The sequence below is a fragment of the Blennius ocellaris genome (assembly GCF_963422515.1).
Source record: "Blennius ocellaris genome assembly, chromosome: 17".
NCBI classification, from domain to species: Eukaryota; Metazoa; Chordata; class Actinopteri; order Blenniiformes; family Blenniidae; genus Blennius; species Blennius ocellaris.
In genome coordinates this window covers 13,302,224-13,317,626 of record NC_137666.1, presented here as the reverse complement: position 1 = coordinate 13,317,626, position 15,403 = coordinate 13,302,224, and the positions used below count along the sequence as shown (strand labels likewise).

Below are 15,403 nucleotides of genomic sequence, written 5' to 3'. Positions count from 1 at the left end.
CACATGCATATTTTCCCTGAAAGCAGCTGTTACAAGAATACAAGTCTTTCCTTAAGAATGATCATTGTATTTATGAGACTCTTACCATCATTATATCAACACACCACGATTGTATCAACACGCCACATTTTCTATCAATTCAATCAAATTGCTGCATTTTGCTGTCTATATGTCTTTGTCACCATCTGCTGGACAAATGTGAATACTGCATCTTTTCTGCTTGTGTTTTTGAGGTTTGTAAAGGCCCCTCCACGCTTTCCACACCGCGTGTCTGCACACCATGCGCAGGCCGTGGGCGCACACATGATTGCATCCATACTTCACTCTGGGTTCACTTCCATGTGCGTTCCATAACATGACGCATGCACAGGTCGTGCGGTCATTACATTTGAGCTGCTCGCAGTCGACCGGAGAGGGGTTGGAGCGCACCCTAGAGCACAATGGCGGATTATGATTTTGATGTCACACGTACTCTGCGCACACAGGAGGCATGGAGGGGCCTTAATGCCATAAAACTACTTTATTAGACCATGTTGGTTGTTGTGGATTAGTTATGTTTTTGGGAAAGCTACCAGTAGCTGATCTTGAGAGTGAAAGCAGTGCGGAACATTTGTGATGACTCACTAAACAAGCCCCACAAATCATATATTCTATATAGTGTGAAAAGGTTGCTGTGGATTCACACCAGACATAGACGACACTACGTTGACTTTTATCATAAAATCAACCTGTGACTCACCCATATCAAGGTCACGGTCACTCTGGGGTCGTGACCCTCAGCTTGAAAACCACGTGTCAACAGTGCAAGTGGACGAGGTGGCCGAGTGGTTAAGGCGATGGACTGCTAATCCATTGTGCTCTGCACGCGTGGGTTCGAATCCCATCCTCGTCGATTACTATTATATATCCAAACAATCTCTCAGAATCAGATTGAACTCATGAAAAACACTGGATGAAAGGAGGAGCCATTTTATCCTGACCTTCCCACATACTGTAGCCACATGTTTTCAGTGGCACGTCAATCACACAGCAGACAATTCTAATTATTGTTAACTCTCATTAAACTCAGAAACGATTTTGTCATTCAGTTATGATGTGGTTCAACATTACTGAAATTGATGACACGGAAGTGAAATAAGCCCTTTAGACGACAGTCACGAATGCAGTCATGACATTTCCTTTGAGTGTTTGGGGAATCCCAAATACCTTCATGCTTTACAGTCCGTTGAGTCCACGGTGAACACTGGACCAGGGAGCTCGAGGGTTTCTCCGCCTGTCGCCCTCAGCTGTCAAAGTTTCAGTCTCTGCTGGATTGTCCATCATTTTCTTGATTTTGATACTGTGTGTTAAATAAAACAATTTTACAATTACAGTGTTTCTACAAGCCATAGCGATGAATACACTTTTACATTGCCGCATGGTACTGGAAAGCCATGCCTTCTCCCTGAAAGTGGCGCCTAGCAGGCCTGGACTGACACAGACACAGACTGTTCTCAGAGCTCACGAGAGAAACTTTTAGACTGGCTGAAATTCAGGACCAAGGCAGGATTTAGGGCAATACACTTTGAATATGATAATCTTCGACCTCCAACTCCTTTGAGAAATTGTTGAAAAACTGTATAGAAGCATCTCTGTGAAAATCACATCTGAGGAAGCGGGAGGTTTTGCCACTGTTCCCAAGAAGATGAACAAGATCAGGCTCACATTAGGTCAACAAGGATGTCTCACAGAGTATATGGAAGAGTAATTAAAACAGTGCATCAAGTAATTCACGATTCCAAGCAGGTTTATGTTTGTATCGAGGTTAAAAGCTCCAAGCCAGCCAGGAGTCGAACGTAGAATGTGATCACTGATGGAATTATGTCATGTAGAAATGGAGCAAATCTTTGGGTTATGGCTCTGTGCTTCCAAACAGTGGAATTCATTCACTTTAAACCTGAAAGAATGTTATGTTTGTATAGGCTTTTGTTTAAAAGACACGAGCCAGCCAGGAGTCGAACCTAGAATCTTCTGATCCGTAGTCAGACGCGTTATCCATTGCGCCACTGGCCCGTTGATGAGTGTGAAAGTACACCTAATCGCACAGGTTACTTGGTCAGCAGGCTGAAAAATTGTTGTGATTTGAGACCGTTGAGTATGTGTGAACATCCCATTGGAGGAAACGGGAAGTTTTGCAATTGTTCACAACTTCATCTCTATAACATCACGCTCATGTGAGGCATTGAACAATGTCTTACAGATGATGTGGAGGAATAATTATAACAGCGCATTAAATGATGTGTGATTCCAAACACAATGTATCGAGGTTAAAAGCAACGAGCCAGCCAGGAGTCGAACCTAGAATCTTCTGATCCGTAGTCAGACGCGTTATCCATTGCGCCACTGGCCCTGTGCGTCTGGGTACTTAAACTGTAGGGTAGCATTTGAGAAATACCTCAACTCAGCTTCCTCAAAGCCCAGAAAAACATACATATTTTCCCTGAAACCAGTTGTCAAAAGTAAACAAATCTGTCATTAAGAAAAATTATTGAGTTTATGTTTTTTTTTTAACCACAATTGTTTTAATTGATAAATTTTTAAGGTGTTTGTTGATTTTTGAAAATATTTTTTGTAAGGGGTTTTTGTAAGGCTTGTGTTGTTTATACAATATTAGTTTTGAAATGCTGTGGTTTTAATACCTCTGTATTTCAACTGCTCTGAAATGTTTGAAGGTGGAATTCTTCAAATTTGTATCTTACACACTTTTGAATGTGCTTTTTTGGAAATTTGTAGTTCTTTTCGCCACCACAGTGGACGTCATTAACTTGCGCCGCCGCTGCATTATTATGACGTCACTAAGTAAAAGCGTGGTCCGATTTTCACTACTTTGGGAAGCCTTTCTAACACATTTTCTTGACCCTGTGACGTAACCCACGGGGTGAAGTCAAAGTCGATAGGAGTTTGGAAGGACTTTTCGGACGTAACCGTAGATTCCAGGCTGCAAAATCCACAATAAACATTCGTAGCTCACGTGCTCGTCAACGCAGCAACACAAATAATACCTCGTTTTAAACCTGAGGAAAAGCTCTATCCCATGGAAGCCTCATGGGAAAATTATTGGGAGTCGGGAAAACGTCTTCTACGGGATAGAGATTTTCCTCAGCTTTAAAATTGGGTATTATTAGTGTTGTTACGTGTACTAGCAAGCGAGCTACGAATGTTTTTGTGGATTTTCTAGCTTAGAATCGATGTTTAGCACAAGCGGGAGACCCCTCAAAGATGGCGGCGCTGAAGGCACATCGCGTCAACCGACGCTGATCGGACGTGCGGCATCTCGTGTTTATATCTATGATAAAAACTATAAAATGCGTATTTTTGGACACAATTTGATCACAAACAGCAATCTTTCAACAAAAACATATAATGGCTCAAATAAAAATCCGAAAATGACAGCCAACATATAACACAATCACATAATCATTACAAGTTAAAACGACAGGCCAAAACGTGACTTACCGAAGAAGAGGTACGAGATGACCACGAAGCGACACAAAACGACAACAAGTTTGAAAAACGAGCAAAAAGAAACACGACAAAATCTAAATAAGAACAAATAAATCAAGCGCAGCTGCTGTAATTAGCGGGACACACGCAGATCACACTAACACATGCTAAGTGACAGTGAAGTAATAATGTAGTAAATTCTTTCCCATTTTTCTGATGGTTCATGAAGGCACCGAGTCATGTTGCACACATGTGACCGACATTAATAAAAGTTCTCTCTTAATTACAAATTAAAAGTAAAAGTAAAGACAGAGGACTTGTTTTTATAGTTGTACTGTATTGTGAATCTAAATTAAAAAAAAAAAAAAAAATTCCTGCTGCTAGACCCTCACAAGCCTCTTTAGATGACTTCAGTCAATTTCCAAGCTATATTTTTAGGAGACCTACTTGTAATTTGCCACTTTAAACCCTTTTTTAGCTCATTTTTACAAATTCAACAAAATGCGATATCTTTATTAAGAGCAAAAATACACTGGTTTGAAGTTTTATAACCTAAAGCATTAAATGGCACATATAAAGCACAGTGATAAATAACATCATAAAGATTATGTTAGTATTAATAAATTATTATTATAATATTTTAGTTTCCCCAGCTACATTTCTTTGTCATCTTCAGTTAATCAAATAAATGGTATGGAAGTGGAGTACATGGTGTTTAATATAAAACTACATCAGATATAAGTAGAAGCACCTGAATTGATTTGCATAATGCATGTTTAAACTTATCTTTAAAGCACCACATGCTCCTAATATGAAACGATCTTGCAGTAGTGACCCTACTTTAATAGTATCTGAGTAGTTACTTTGTTATGTTTAATCAGCTACATCCCTTTTTTTTTTTTGCACAAGATATTACTTTTTCATGACATTTCTATATTTGTGACAGCAAAAATAACTTAATTTGAAAAACACCTAGATTATTTTAATTAAAATGCCAACTTACTTAAAATTGCCCCAGAAATACCACATAAATACAATGAATTAGTCATTTGAAACTTGTAACCAACTTTAGTAAATCACCTTTACCTCTTTCTTATAAAATATAAGACCAAGTTACTTTACATTTTAGGTAAAATGTTAAGTGTTTTTTTCTTTAAATGTACCAAAGGCAGTAGGTGTGAATGAGGTTGTTCTTAAAGCAGTAATAAAAAAACATTTAAAAACCAAGAGTCTCTTTATTAAAATGCTCCAAGAGTGACAAACAAATGAAGCTGGCATTATGTGGTGAAAAAAAACAAAAACAACACACTTCAACAGGAGTGAAAACAAAACTTAAAACACTGATGAAACTGCCGATGCCCTCCAGGTGCAAACACCACGAAGAAAAGAGGCGATCTGCACAAGAAAACCTTCTAGTGGTTTTAACCTCAACATGATAAATCACCGACTCAATTCCTCGATCTCAAATCTGGATGGAGTGAGTGCAGGCGACCAGGCGGATAGTTTCCACTCATGAAAAGCTACATGAAAGTGACACGGGAGGCCTGAGAAATAAATCAACCTGCAACTGGAGACTGAAGGGTTTTTTTTTTTTTTTTTTTTTTCAAAACTAGCATGCAGAACATGACCGAGTAAAAGCAACAACAACAAAATATTTCTTTTACAGTACATGCCTTCATGTGCAAATCAGAAATTCAAAATCGAGATCCAACAAATGACTTCTTCACAACAGAAAGTAAGTGTACAAAAGTAAGAAAAAAATAAAATGATCGGGACGTATTAGAATAAAATGACAGCTTGGTTTTGATTGACCTTGGGCTTTATATCAAACTCCATTCATTAAAAAAAACAACACACTTCTCAAAGGAATATCCATGTCCTCATGACGTTACATTCCAGCTACATTTCATTCAACATGAAACATCATGTTCACGTCATGGTAATTCTTTTATTTATATTCCAACCAAAACTTGCTCAAAAAGCTCGTTTGAGTTGGGAACGCGCCTCACTGACGGGCGACAAACTGGTTTTGTTATTTCAGCACCGCAACACACACTGTTATATTAATACTGTTATAGTCAGTTGTTGAAAGCGTCAAGTTGTGCTCCTCGCATCAGAATCAAATCGACTGCCAAACTGAGCTTCACACTACAACCCTGAGACACGGTGAATACAGTGAGCATGTGTTAGAAAGACAAACACCCGTGATAAATTGTTTATAGTGAGCAATGTTTAAGGGGAGTTTTGTGTGTGTGTGTGTGTGTGTGTGTGTGTTTCCTTAAACCTGACCTGCAGGGTTTCATGAGGTCCGAAACAAAGCTCCCGGTTCCCTGACCACAATCGGATGTCTTCACTGAGTACATTCATCTTTAGACTTGATACATACGGATTTATTTATGGGAAGAGAACAATGTATAATGTGCCGTTTAGCTGGTGGGTTGACTTATTTCCTGTATGACTAACGGGCATCAAGTCACACATGAGAGTAGAAAAAAAGGATGGATCATCTCTGCTACTGCCAACAACGCCCGAGACCTCAAAACATGCTGGTGGCCACGGACCAACACATGGCACAGAAGCTCGGTCAGTCTTCTGATGAAGTCTTGGCGCTACGCTAATATGGCCACTCTGGGTGTCAGGATAAAAGTAGAAGCAGTACGAGTGTATCTTCAAGTTAAGGCTCGACCCTTACCACCAATGTAGCACAGTACGGACTTTTTTGGTATCAAAAATAAAATATTTTCACATCAAAACACCGGATTATTTACACACGAGTACAAACGTTCAGTACTCTGGTAGAATTCAATCCGTCAGACCTCAATGTGCTTCTTCACAGTCCTGATTGGAGAGTCAGCCGAGGTGGAAATAAGTCATTTATGAGATTTTAGGACTTTGTTACTTAATTTAGGGGTAAATTAAGAAACCAATCAGCTGATCTGTGAGGTTTAGTTTGAGGGGGGGAAAAACATAAGTATATCTGGAAATCCACCATTAGATCACAGTGCATCAAAAACTATTTATATCAAATTGCATGTGCAAATTAACTTGCTGGTGCTTCGATCACAACATGTGCTTAGTCCACATTTACACTACAATCTCAAACTTTATATAGCATACAGTCTTAGCGAGTCTATTATTTGATATTGTCAGCCTTTTAACTTAACGGACAGCCATTAAAAAAAATTTAAATATTGACTACTTGATATTTAAAAATAACATTTTGTGCTTCGGATTAAATAAAACAGCCTGGATCACATTCTCTTTCAAAATATGTTGCTCGGAGGGTAAAACTGCACGACGGGTTCAACTCGTGATGGACGCTATTTTAACAGAAGTGGCACAAACCATCAAGATCTTGCCTGGAAAGAAAAAAAAAAGTCTTTTTTTTGGTGACAAAAATAATACAGGCGTGGTTTTGATATAATCATAGAAACTTGCTCTGTAAGTTAATCAAAGCCATTTAGCTGATGTTGGATTGACGCCATGTAAACAAAGTTTAAGGGACTGTGTAACTAGTTACACTGCCGTTTACTAACATTACTTAAAAACTGTTTGTTTTTTTACTCGTATTTCTTGTTGTCGAAACCCCGCACACACACTAAATCTGTACGGCCGCTGAGTGAAAGTATAAAAAAAAAACGTTTGAATCCTCCTTATGTATATTCTGCCTGATACGCCACAGTGATGACCAACTCTGCAACCCGTGATAATAACCAACAGTTTAAAAAGAACAACCCCGGAGTTTTCTTTTTTTGAGGCCTGGAGAGACTGCCGTCTGTAAACAGTGGAGGGAAAAATACACACTTTTGAGTTCTTATGGTCTCAGGCAATGTCCGCAAGACGACAGCAGAGTTCATGCTACCGGTTTGAGGACCGAGCGTAAACACCTGCCCTCCTTCGTGAGCTCTCTGGTGAAACACATGCAGGGCAGCGGGATGGCTTCCTCCCGGCGGGCGATCGTGTTGAACTTGCACTTCTTGAGGTGGTCGGCCATGCTGGCGATGTTCGCAAACTTCCACTCGTTCACCGTACCGAAGGCCGTGCTGAACCGCCACACCTGAAGAATAGAAGCAGAGGAGTGGTAAAGAGAAAATGTACCAGAAAATGTGTCCCGGTGTGATACGAAACACGTCTTTCATGAAGTTCACATCTTTCCCCATCTACATGTTCATTACGTACGTGGCTTACGCATGTCGGAAGAATATGTGGCACATATTTGTTTTCTTTCTGTCGGACCTCTTAAGGAGTTAATTTGTTGTTGTGGTACGACATGCCGTAATCTTAATTCTCTCTGCACTGGCCCAGAACGAAATTCTGAAATGGGACAATAAAGTGTATTGTGTTGTTCTGATTATGGATGTAAGCGATTTGCCATGTAAATGATTTACACCGCCTGGCTGGTCAGCACTTGAAATATTTGTTAAACCAATGAGTGTTTTATTCAGACGGCAGTGCTGGAGCAGGTTTAAACCAGCACAGTGGGAACATTAAAGCATAACGTTTGGCTAAACCAACGTGGTTTGACAATTATTTTCCATGTAGAAGATGATGACAAGTGAGCATGTGAGCAATGTCAGAACGACAAAATCATTGCAATGCACAACCACTTTATAGTGAAAGCATTCGGACTTTGGCTGACAAATCGGTGGAGGATCTCCAGGTTTATCCGGCACGACGAGGCTTCGCGAGGAGGACTCACCTTGTCTGTGATCTGCCATGAAGGAGAGCCGTCAGCACGCCGCCTCTTCTCCCACAGCAGGACCACCATGCCGCGCATCTGCAGCAGGCTGGCGCATACGTCTCTCATGGTGCGCGACACTCTGGAGAGCTGGCACAGGCTGAAGCTGTCCAGAAAACTCGCTATGTGCTGCAACACTTCAAACGGAAGACTGCTGAGCTGATCGCACTGAGAGCCGAAGTGGCAGGTCTTTCTCGGGAGGCTGTCGCCCGTTTTTAGGGGCAAACCCGGCTGCACGCCGAAAGAACCGAGGTGCCTGTCGTGGATGATCCGGAAGCCCTGCACCGACGGGCAGAACCGCCGTTGGGAGTAGGTGCAGCCGTAGTAGGCCAAAGGGCAGCGCTGCTCCATCCAACCGTTGAGTCCGGCATGGATATCCCCGTGAACATTTTTGAAATGAGACGAGAACTCATCTCGCCGGAACAGCTGCCCGCACACAAACGTGAACATGGAGCGCTGCTTGGTTTGGTATCGGGCCACACACTCGAGCACCAGGTCCAGCCTGAGTGTGTGGAAGGGGCTGGGGTTGGAGAGCTGAGGGCTGGCGTGGTCGCAGGCCGAAGCCGAGGCGATGTCCCCCACCATGGTGTTGGTGGCCAGAATGGCGGAGGGGAAGGAGAACGTCTGCGTACCGAAGTCGATGTGGAAGCCGTCCACGAACCTGCTGTCCGAGATCCCTCGGCCCCCCGGAGAATCCCCGAGGCAGAAGAGCAGCGCCGCAGTGATGAGATCGATACCGTGGAGCCCCATGGGGTCGTCCGCCACCTCCAGGTCGGACGTGTCCACCGCCTTGTCCTCCATCTTCACGCGAAACGGGAAGGGATCCGACAGCAGCATTGCACTGAGCACCTTTACATTCTGAAGCTTCCGCTCCCAACACCTGTACCTGAGTTCAGGAGGTAAGTGCTGCAGGAAGTTGTTCCTCACGTGATCAGAGAGCAGGAATGGTATTGGACGTGGGAGAGGTGCTTGTTGAGGCACGGGCGGCTCCAACGCGACAACTGGCATGTAATTCGGAGGCACCTCTGGCCACGCGGGGTTGGAATCATTGATCGCTTCGTCCACTGCGTTTTCCTTCTCTTCGAACAACAACTCGACAAAATCGTTGTCTTCTGCCCAGGTGTTACCGTCTGCCTCTGCGTCTGTACCCACGGCACAGTCCACTCCGCCAACCGCTCCCAGCTCGGACTCTGATTCAGAGTCGCTCTCCCGCATGTCGACATTCTTCCCACCATCCGCTCCATACGCACTATGACTGTCGCCATTTTCTCCATTATGGAGCGCGCCGTTCTTATCGATCTTTTCACCATTTAAATTTACAACAATCACATCAATGTCCTTGGAATTAGTGAGGATGTCCAAGGCAGCAGCCAAACTTCTTCTCGTCTCCACTGAGGCCCTGCACAGCTCATTATACGTCTCTTCCTCCATCTCCACTGTCCCGTTACCCATTAATACCGTCTCTGCTAAACCCGGCGCTGTGGCCATTTTCTCACTTTCATCCGCCTCTTTATCGCCGTTCTTTGACACAGTGGTCGTGACCTTCAGGGACTCCAGCAACATCCTCTGATCCTGCAGAGCTAAGGCCATGTCGAGCTGCTCCACCTCGTCGAAGTCTTTGCTCAAGTTTTCGTAGGACTTGTAGTCGGCGTAGGTCACTGGCCAGCGGTTCCACTCCATGGTGCAACACACTATACTGGCGGGGCACGTCTCGAGGTGCTGCGCCATCTTGATCCTCGGGATCGTGAAGGGGCAGCCGAAGCCGCTGTTGAGGCAGGGCAGCCGCTCGTATGGACACAGCAGCCGGTGCTCCTCGAGCTTGCACGAGTGAAAAACTGCCCCGCACACAAGAGGACAGCCGATGAGGTCGCAGGAAACACCCGTCTCTGGTCTGACCATGCATCTTCGATTGACGCATTTAAGGCAGTGCGGGTGCAGGTTCTCCATGTTCGCTGCGTTGCTCTTTGGCCAGGCGGGTGTCACCGGGGAGGGGAGGGGGTGGTGAGGTGTGCAACCCTGAAATAAAAATCAGGAAATAAACAGTTTGAATAACACACATACGCGGAATGTTTTTACATATCAAATCTATTTAATACAAAACCAAAACATTGTGCAGAGTTCGAATTACAAGCATCGCATCCAGTTGGTTATATTGTTTGTTTCAGACGACTCTCCACTGATCCAAAGATGGCGAATGTGCAAAACATGGCTGTGCAGAATTATTTAAGAAGCTCAGCAGGTCTAGAGTTGGTGGTGCCTTCAGTTACCTGCTGTGTAATTACTCCTAATCTGCTATTTGCTTTACTCATTTAATTAAGAGAGCCATGAAAGGATTTCTGATTATCTGCTCCAGAAATCCTGAGGGTGGGGGCTGGGGCGGAGGAGGCACCTCGCCTGTTGTTTTGACTAGGATGAGGATCTGGTCTTTAGATGAAGCTGTACGTTGGTGTGAACTTTATATTTCAGATACAGCCTCACTGGAGATGTACAACAAAGTACAGGACAACAGGGATTAAAAAAAGGGTTGAATTCAATGCGCTGTGTTGTCTTCATTTAGATGTTTAAACATGTTGAGGCTACAAGCTTGACTAGGTGGGGAAAAAGGACTCTCATGATCGTAAATATTACAAACTGATGCCCTATTTCGTACGCAACAATGGCCCGTCATAGGGTCTACTGCAGCTTAGCAAAATCCCAAACTTTAGAAGGAAATTAGTAATCTTTCAATACACCTAGCTGTAATTCTCAATTTATCCACTGGACATCACACTGATTCATATTTGCCGATAAAAGTAAAACCAGAGAACAAGGACTGCAGCCAAATTAAGCCATTTTTTGCTATTGAAATAATACAAGCATAAAAACCAGACTGTGAGGGTGAATTAGTGAAAAGATGCATGCCGATGGCTGGAGAAACCGTGCAGCCACTCAACATTTCCTTAATACCCTCACACACTCCAGATGATAGATCATACTATATTATTACTGAAGCATGTCAGCTGCAACAAGACAAAATGTTTCTAAAAGAGGTTAATTTCACGGCAAAGAAGGAAAATGAAGTTAGCCTTGATTGTCTTCTAACCTAAGAACAGGAACGCAGAACAAGAGTGAAATGTTTTCGATAAAATAAATCGGGGCACGTTTCGACTACAAGTGTAAGGAACCCGGGTTTGAATCGTAACGGTGCGTGAAGCGCATCCCGCATTTAAAGTAGCCGAGTAAACAGTGCAAATCAAAAGTAATTGTTGTAAAAATAGAGCAGCCAAATAGGATCTTCTTCACAAAAGTAGAATAATTACCGATCATTTTGTATTTGGATTCGTGTTGTTATTCCATCATCTTACGTCTCGCAAAGGACTCGATAAGATACTTCAACCCTTTGAGTGGGAAGGATTCACAGCCATCCAGGTCACGTCAGATCTGATTATATCTTGAAGGAGTTACTGGTTGGCTTGTTAAAGAGTTCAGACCTTTGGCTAATACACCAGGACAGTTCTTCACTCACTGTTGGTGTCTGTTTTATCTCTGGAGGATTGTTGTCCTGTAATATTGGCATTGAACAAATATTGTCTTCCTCTTACTTAATGTGAGGTTGGATCTATGCTACAGGAACTGTCTTCTTGGAGAGCACTATGTTGGCTGACTGTGGTGTGAAACATGCTGTGGTACTAAAGGTGCAGAGTTAGTCAAGTAATGAATTATGAAATCATTGAGTCTGTAGAAGCCTTTGGGTATCTGATAATTATTGTTTTGGAGTAGTGTTGGTCTCTCTATTGAAATCCTGCTGTATTTCTATTGGCTGTTGCATTGATCCAGTGGTCATCTCAGGCTGTTTGTGGTCCAACACTTGCGACATCGGCGGTCCGTGAAGCGGTCGCCCTTTCCAACAGAAGACCAGCTTCTGAACCACGATCAAAGACGTTACCACGATTGCTCACCATTTGTCCAAAACAGGTGAACTGTATGAATGAGATGCTCCTCTGTGCCACCGCACAAGTTGAATTACTCACACAAGTCACTGACACCCAGACAGGAAACACACGAGGTGCAATGCCCTGAAGACAGACTGTACCAAGCTCCCTGTGGGTGTTACTACATTACCAGTGGCATTTCACAACTGCTCTCCCAGATTTTTGCTGAGACACCAGTCTCAAAACCACAAACCTGAACCCTCACCTTTAAAATCTGGGAGGTGCCTTCATTCATTAAGTTTGGGACCAAGATTTCCACTGTTAATAAAACTGTTTGTTTACAGCCATGAGGTGAATATCTCTGATTATTCACCTCAGGGGGGGTGGGAAACATTAGGTGGTGTTGATTGTGTGATGGGATTATGGAGAATGAAAACTGGCCAAACTAAGATTGAAATACCCACAATAATAACACATTAAGGGGGCTATTGTTCCGAGTATTTTCTGCTTAAGTTACAGTTTGCTGAACTACGCAAGCAGAGCTGGCATGGTAGCAATCAGCTAAAAACACAAACAGCAGCACCGGTGCAAAACTAGAGTCAAATCTCAGCCTGGGAACACGGTGTCACTGTGTTTGCAGCCGTGGACGGCTGGTTTAGTGGTTGCAGTGCGGGGCCAGAAAGCGACGTGACGGGTCACGAAACTTTCACAGTTGCAAAGTTGAGCTAAACAAAAGAGCATAAACAACATGGCCAGCGCGTTAGCATTAGCGGCTACACTTCGTTAGCCGACTTAGTTAGCCCGCTGGAAGCGTCTGGAAACGGCTTACCCGAGTTTGAGGGGCTCTCCGGGGGTGTTTGGTGGAGCTTTTCGTACTCAGACCGTCTCTGTAGACACCGTCAGCGTGAAAACGGCAGCTGCACAGGCACCCGGTGGCACCGAAGTTGAACGTTGGTCTGACACGGGCAGGTTGCGGCTGGTTCTCCGGCTCTCCGGGTCCGTTTGGGTGTTTTGGTGAAATGTGCGTGCCAGCAGACAGTAACATCTCTTTCGCGGGAGCGCGCACACAACGACCGCGGATCACCCCCCCCCCCTCCACACACACACACACACACACACACACACACACACACACACGCACACGCACACGCACACGCACACACACACACCCCCTAACGAAATTAATTAACAAATTAAAAAACAAATTAAAAAACAAAGTAACTAATAATTATTTTTAAATACACAATCATCATCATTTGCATACTTTTAACAATACAAAAATACAAAATACAATTAATTAAAAAAAAACGAAAAACGAAAAAACAAATTGAATTTAAAACACTCACTGGTGTTTTCAACTCAAATGTCGATGCTATTTTTTTTCTGCTGCCATTACTGAACACTGTGTTTTCAGATTAATAAATTGGTAAAGTCCAGCTGATGCTTCAATATTATAGTCACACTAAAAAATACTTTCAACCGCAGTATTTAGTGTCTATTTTCGAGGCGATTTTTCTTAATTGCCTCGGAACACAGAATAAAGTTTTATTTTATTGCTAATTAATCGCCTAAAAATCACTCTATTCAACTGCTTCCGGTCAGAATGAAGCACCACCTGGCCCGCGGGCAGAACTCAGCGTAACATCAAGTTATGTTGATCCCGGTTTTGGGGGGGGCGCACGCCGTGACGTCATGACGCAAAGTGACCAGTCACATTTATGGAGGCAGAGCCTGAGAGAGAGAGAGAGAGAGAGGGCGACCTGAAATAGACAGAGTGGGGAAATACCCCGAAGACCGTTTTACTCCCAATCACTCATAACATGTCCCTCATGTTGCTTTTGGACTTTGATGGTCACAGGCTCGAATTACACTATCCAAAAAGTATTATCCCATTATCAGGCTATCGTGATCATGTTTGGTAGCTCCCTAATTCCTTCTAAAATGATGACAAGTCGCATAATAAATAGATTGTGTATATCAATAACTCACCTGTTTCTTAAAAGCTTTAAAAAGAATTGAGTCTGGTTTTCTTCCATACGTATTGCACACCATTCTCACATAAAAAGTGTGTGCAAGTGAAATTTATATACTGTATTTATTAATTCCGTGTATTATTAAAATGTATTGTGTGTGTATGTGTGTATATATTTGCTGCCATCAAAGAAAGTGAAGTAGTTTTAGCACATTGCCTAGACTTTATTGTGTTATTATATGTGACTATTAGTTCAACACACTGTGTACCTAATCGTAACCAAGGTTTTTTGGGGGTTTTTTTAAGTGAAAAATATGAATATGATGGAAATAAATTGACTAAATAGGCGAAAAACAAAAACAATTGATCTCCTGCTGTAGGACACAAGGTGTGTAGTAACTGAGAGGACAATGCAAAAGTTGAATTGTTTTGAAGGATATGTGTTTTCATGGTTTTACTTTGCACATGTTATAATAATCAGGCTGTGCCCATTTCTACAGCTGCATTGTACATCAAGCTCATATGTCCAGGAAGGAGCTGCATGGTGGTGCAGTGGTCAGCACGACTGCATCACAGCAATACAACAGTTAGAGTCCAGGTATTGCTCTGTGCAGTTTGCATATTCTCCTTGGATGTGTGCGTTTCCTGCAGTCCAAAAATATTTTTGGTTATTCCATGACTCTAAATTTGCTGGAGGTGTGATTTAATTCAATTAAAGCAGCAGGATAGAAGATGGCAAGTCTCGCAAGTCACTTTTAGGTTATGTCTGTGATGGATAATCCATACATTGTACGACGGTGAGTTGTGGAAAAGATGTGACTACAATGTTGTACAATCTTTGACTGAAAACTACTGATGAATTAAAGGTTTTCCTTCATTAATTGCCATTAAAAGCATGTCTTCATCGTCATCAACATCTGCAGTCAGTGCAGCTACAACCATGACTGACAGACCTGTGTTGTCCTATGAATTACATTACATGTTCCACCACAGATTTTTCTGTTGAGGCTTCTTTACATAATCAAATTACACAATTTTACTGTTGATGTGCAACTCTAAATAACAACATTCATGCATTTTGTTTCCTTCTCTAACAGGTTGTAAAATAAGGAAGCAGACAATCATTGAAAAACTCAGCATTATAACTTTTCCAAAAGCAGAGTTTAGAGCAGATCCATGAGGCCGTAACTTATACTTTGGGTGATGATAGCAAAAGCTGTTAAAAATTAAAAGGAAACTATTTCAATGCTGTGCAGTGTTAGTTGCATATGATCTATTTTGCAATGTTCAATAATTTAC

At 42.5% G+C, this 15,403-nt stretch overlaps 1 protein-coding gene across 1 annotated transcript; it reads right to left on the bottom strand.

Moving 5' to 3' along the window:
* Positions 1-4,720: 4,720 nt before the first annotated feature.
* On the bottom strand, positions 4,721-13,112 carry fbxo30a (F-box protein 30a). Its single transcript, XM_080512260.1, has 3 exons — positions 12,962-13,112; positions 8,183-10,237; positions 4,721-7,540 (listed from the first exon to the last, which is right to left on the bottom strand). Exons 2-3 carry the CDS (start codon positions 10,166-10,168, stop codon positions 7,337-7,339), a joined length of 2,190 nt encoding a protein of 729 aa, XP_080368386.1. The 5' UTR covers positions 10,169-10,237; positions 12,962-13,112; the 3' UTR covers positions 4,721-7,336.
* Positions 13,113-15,403: the final 2,291 nt, after the last annotated feature.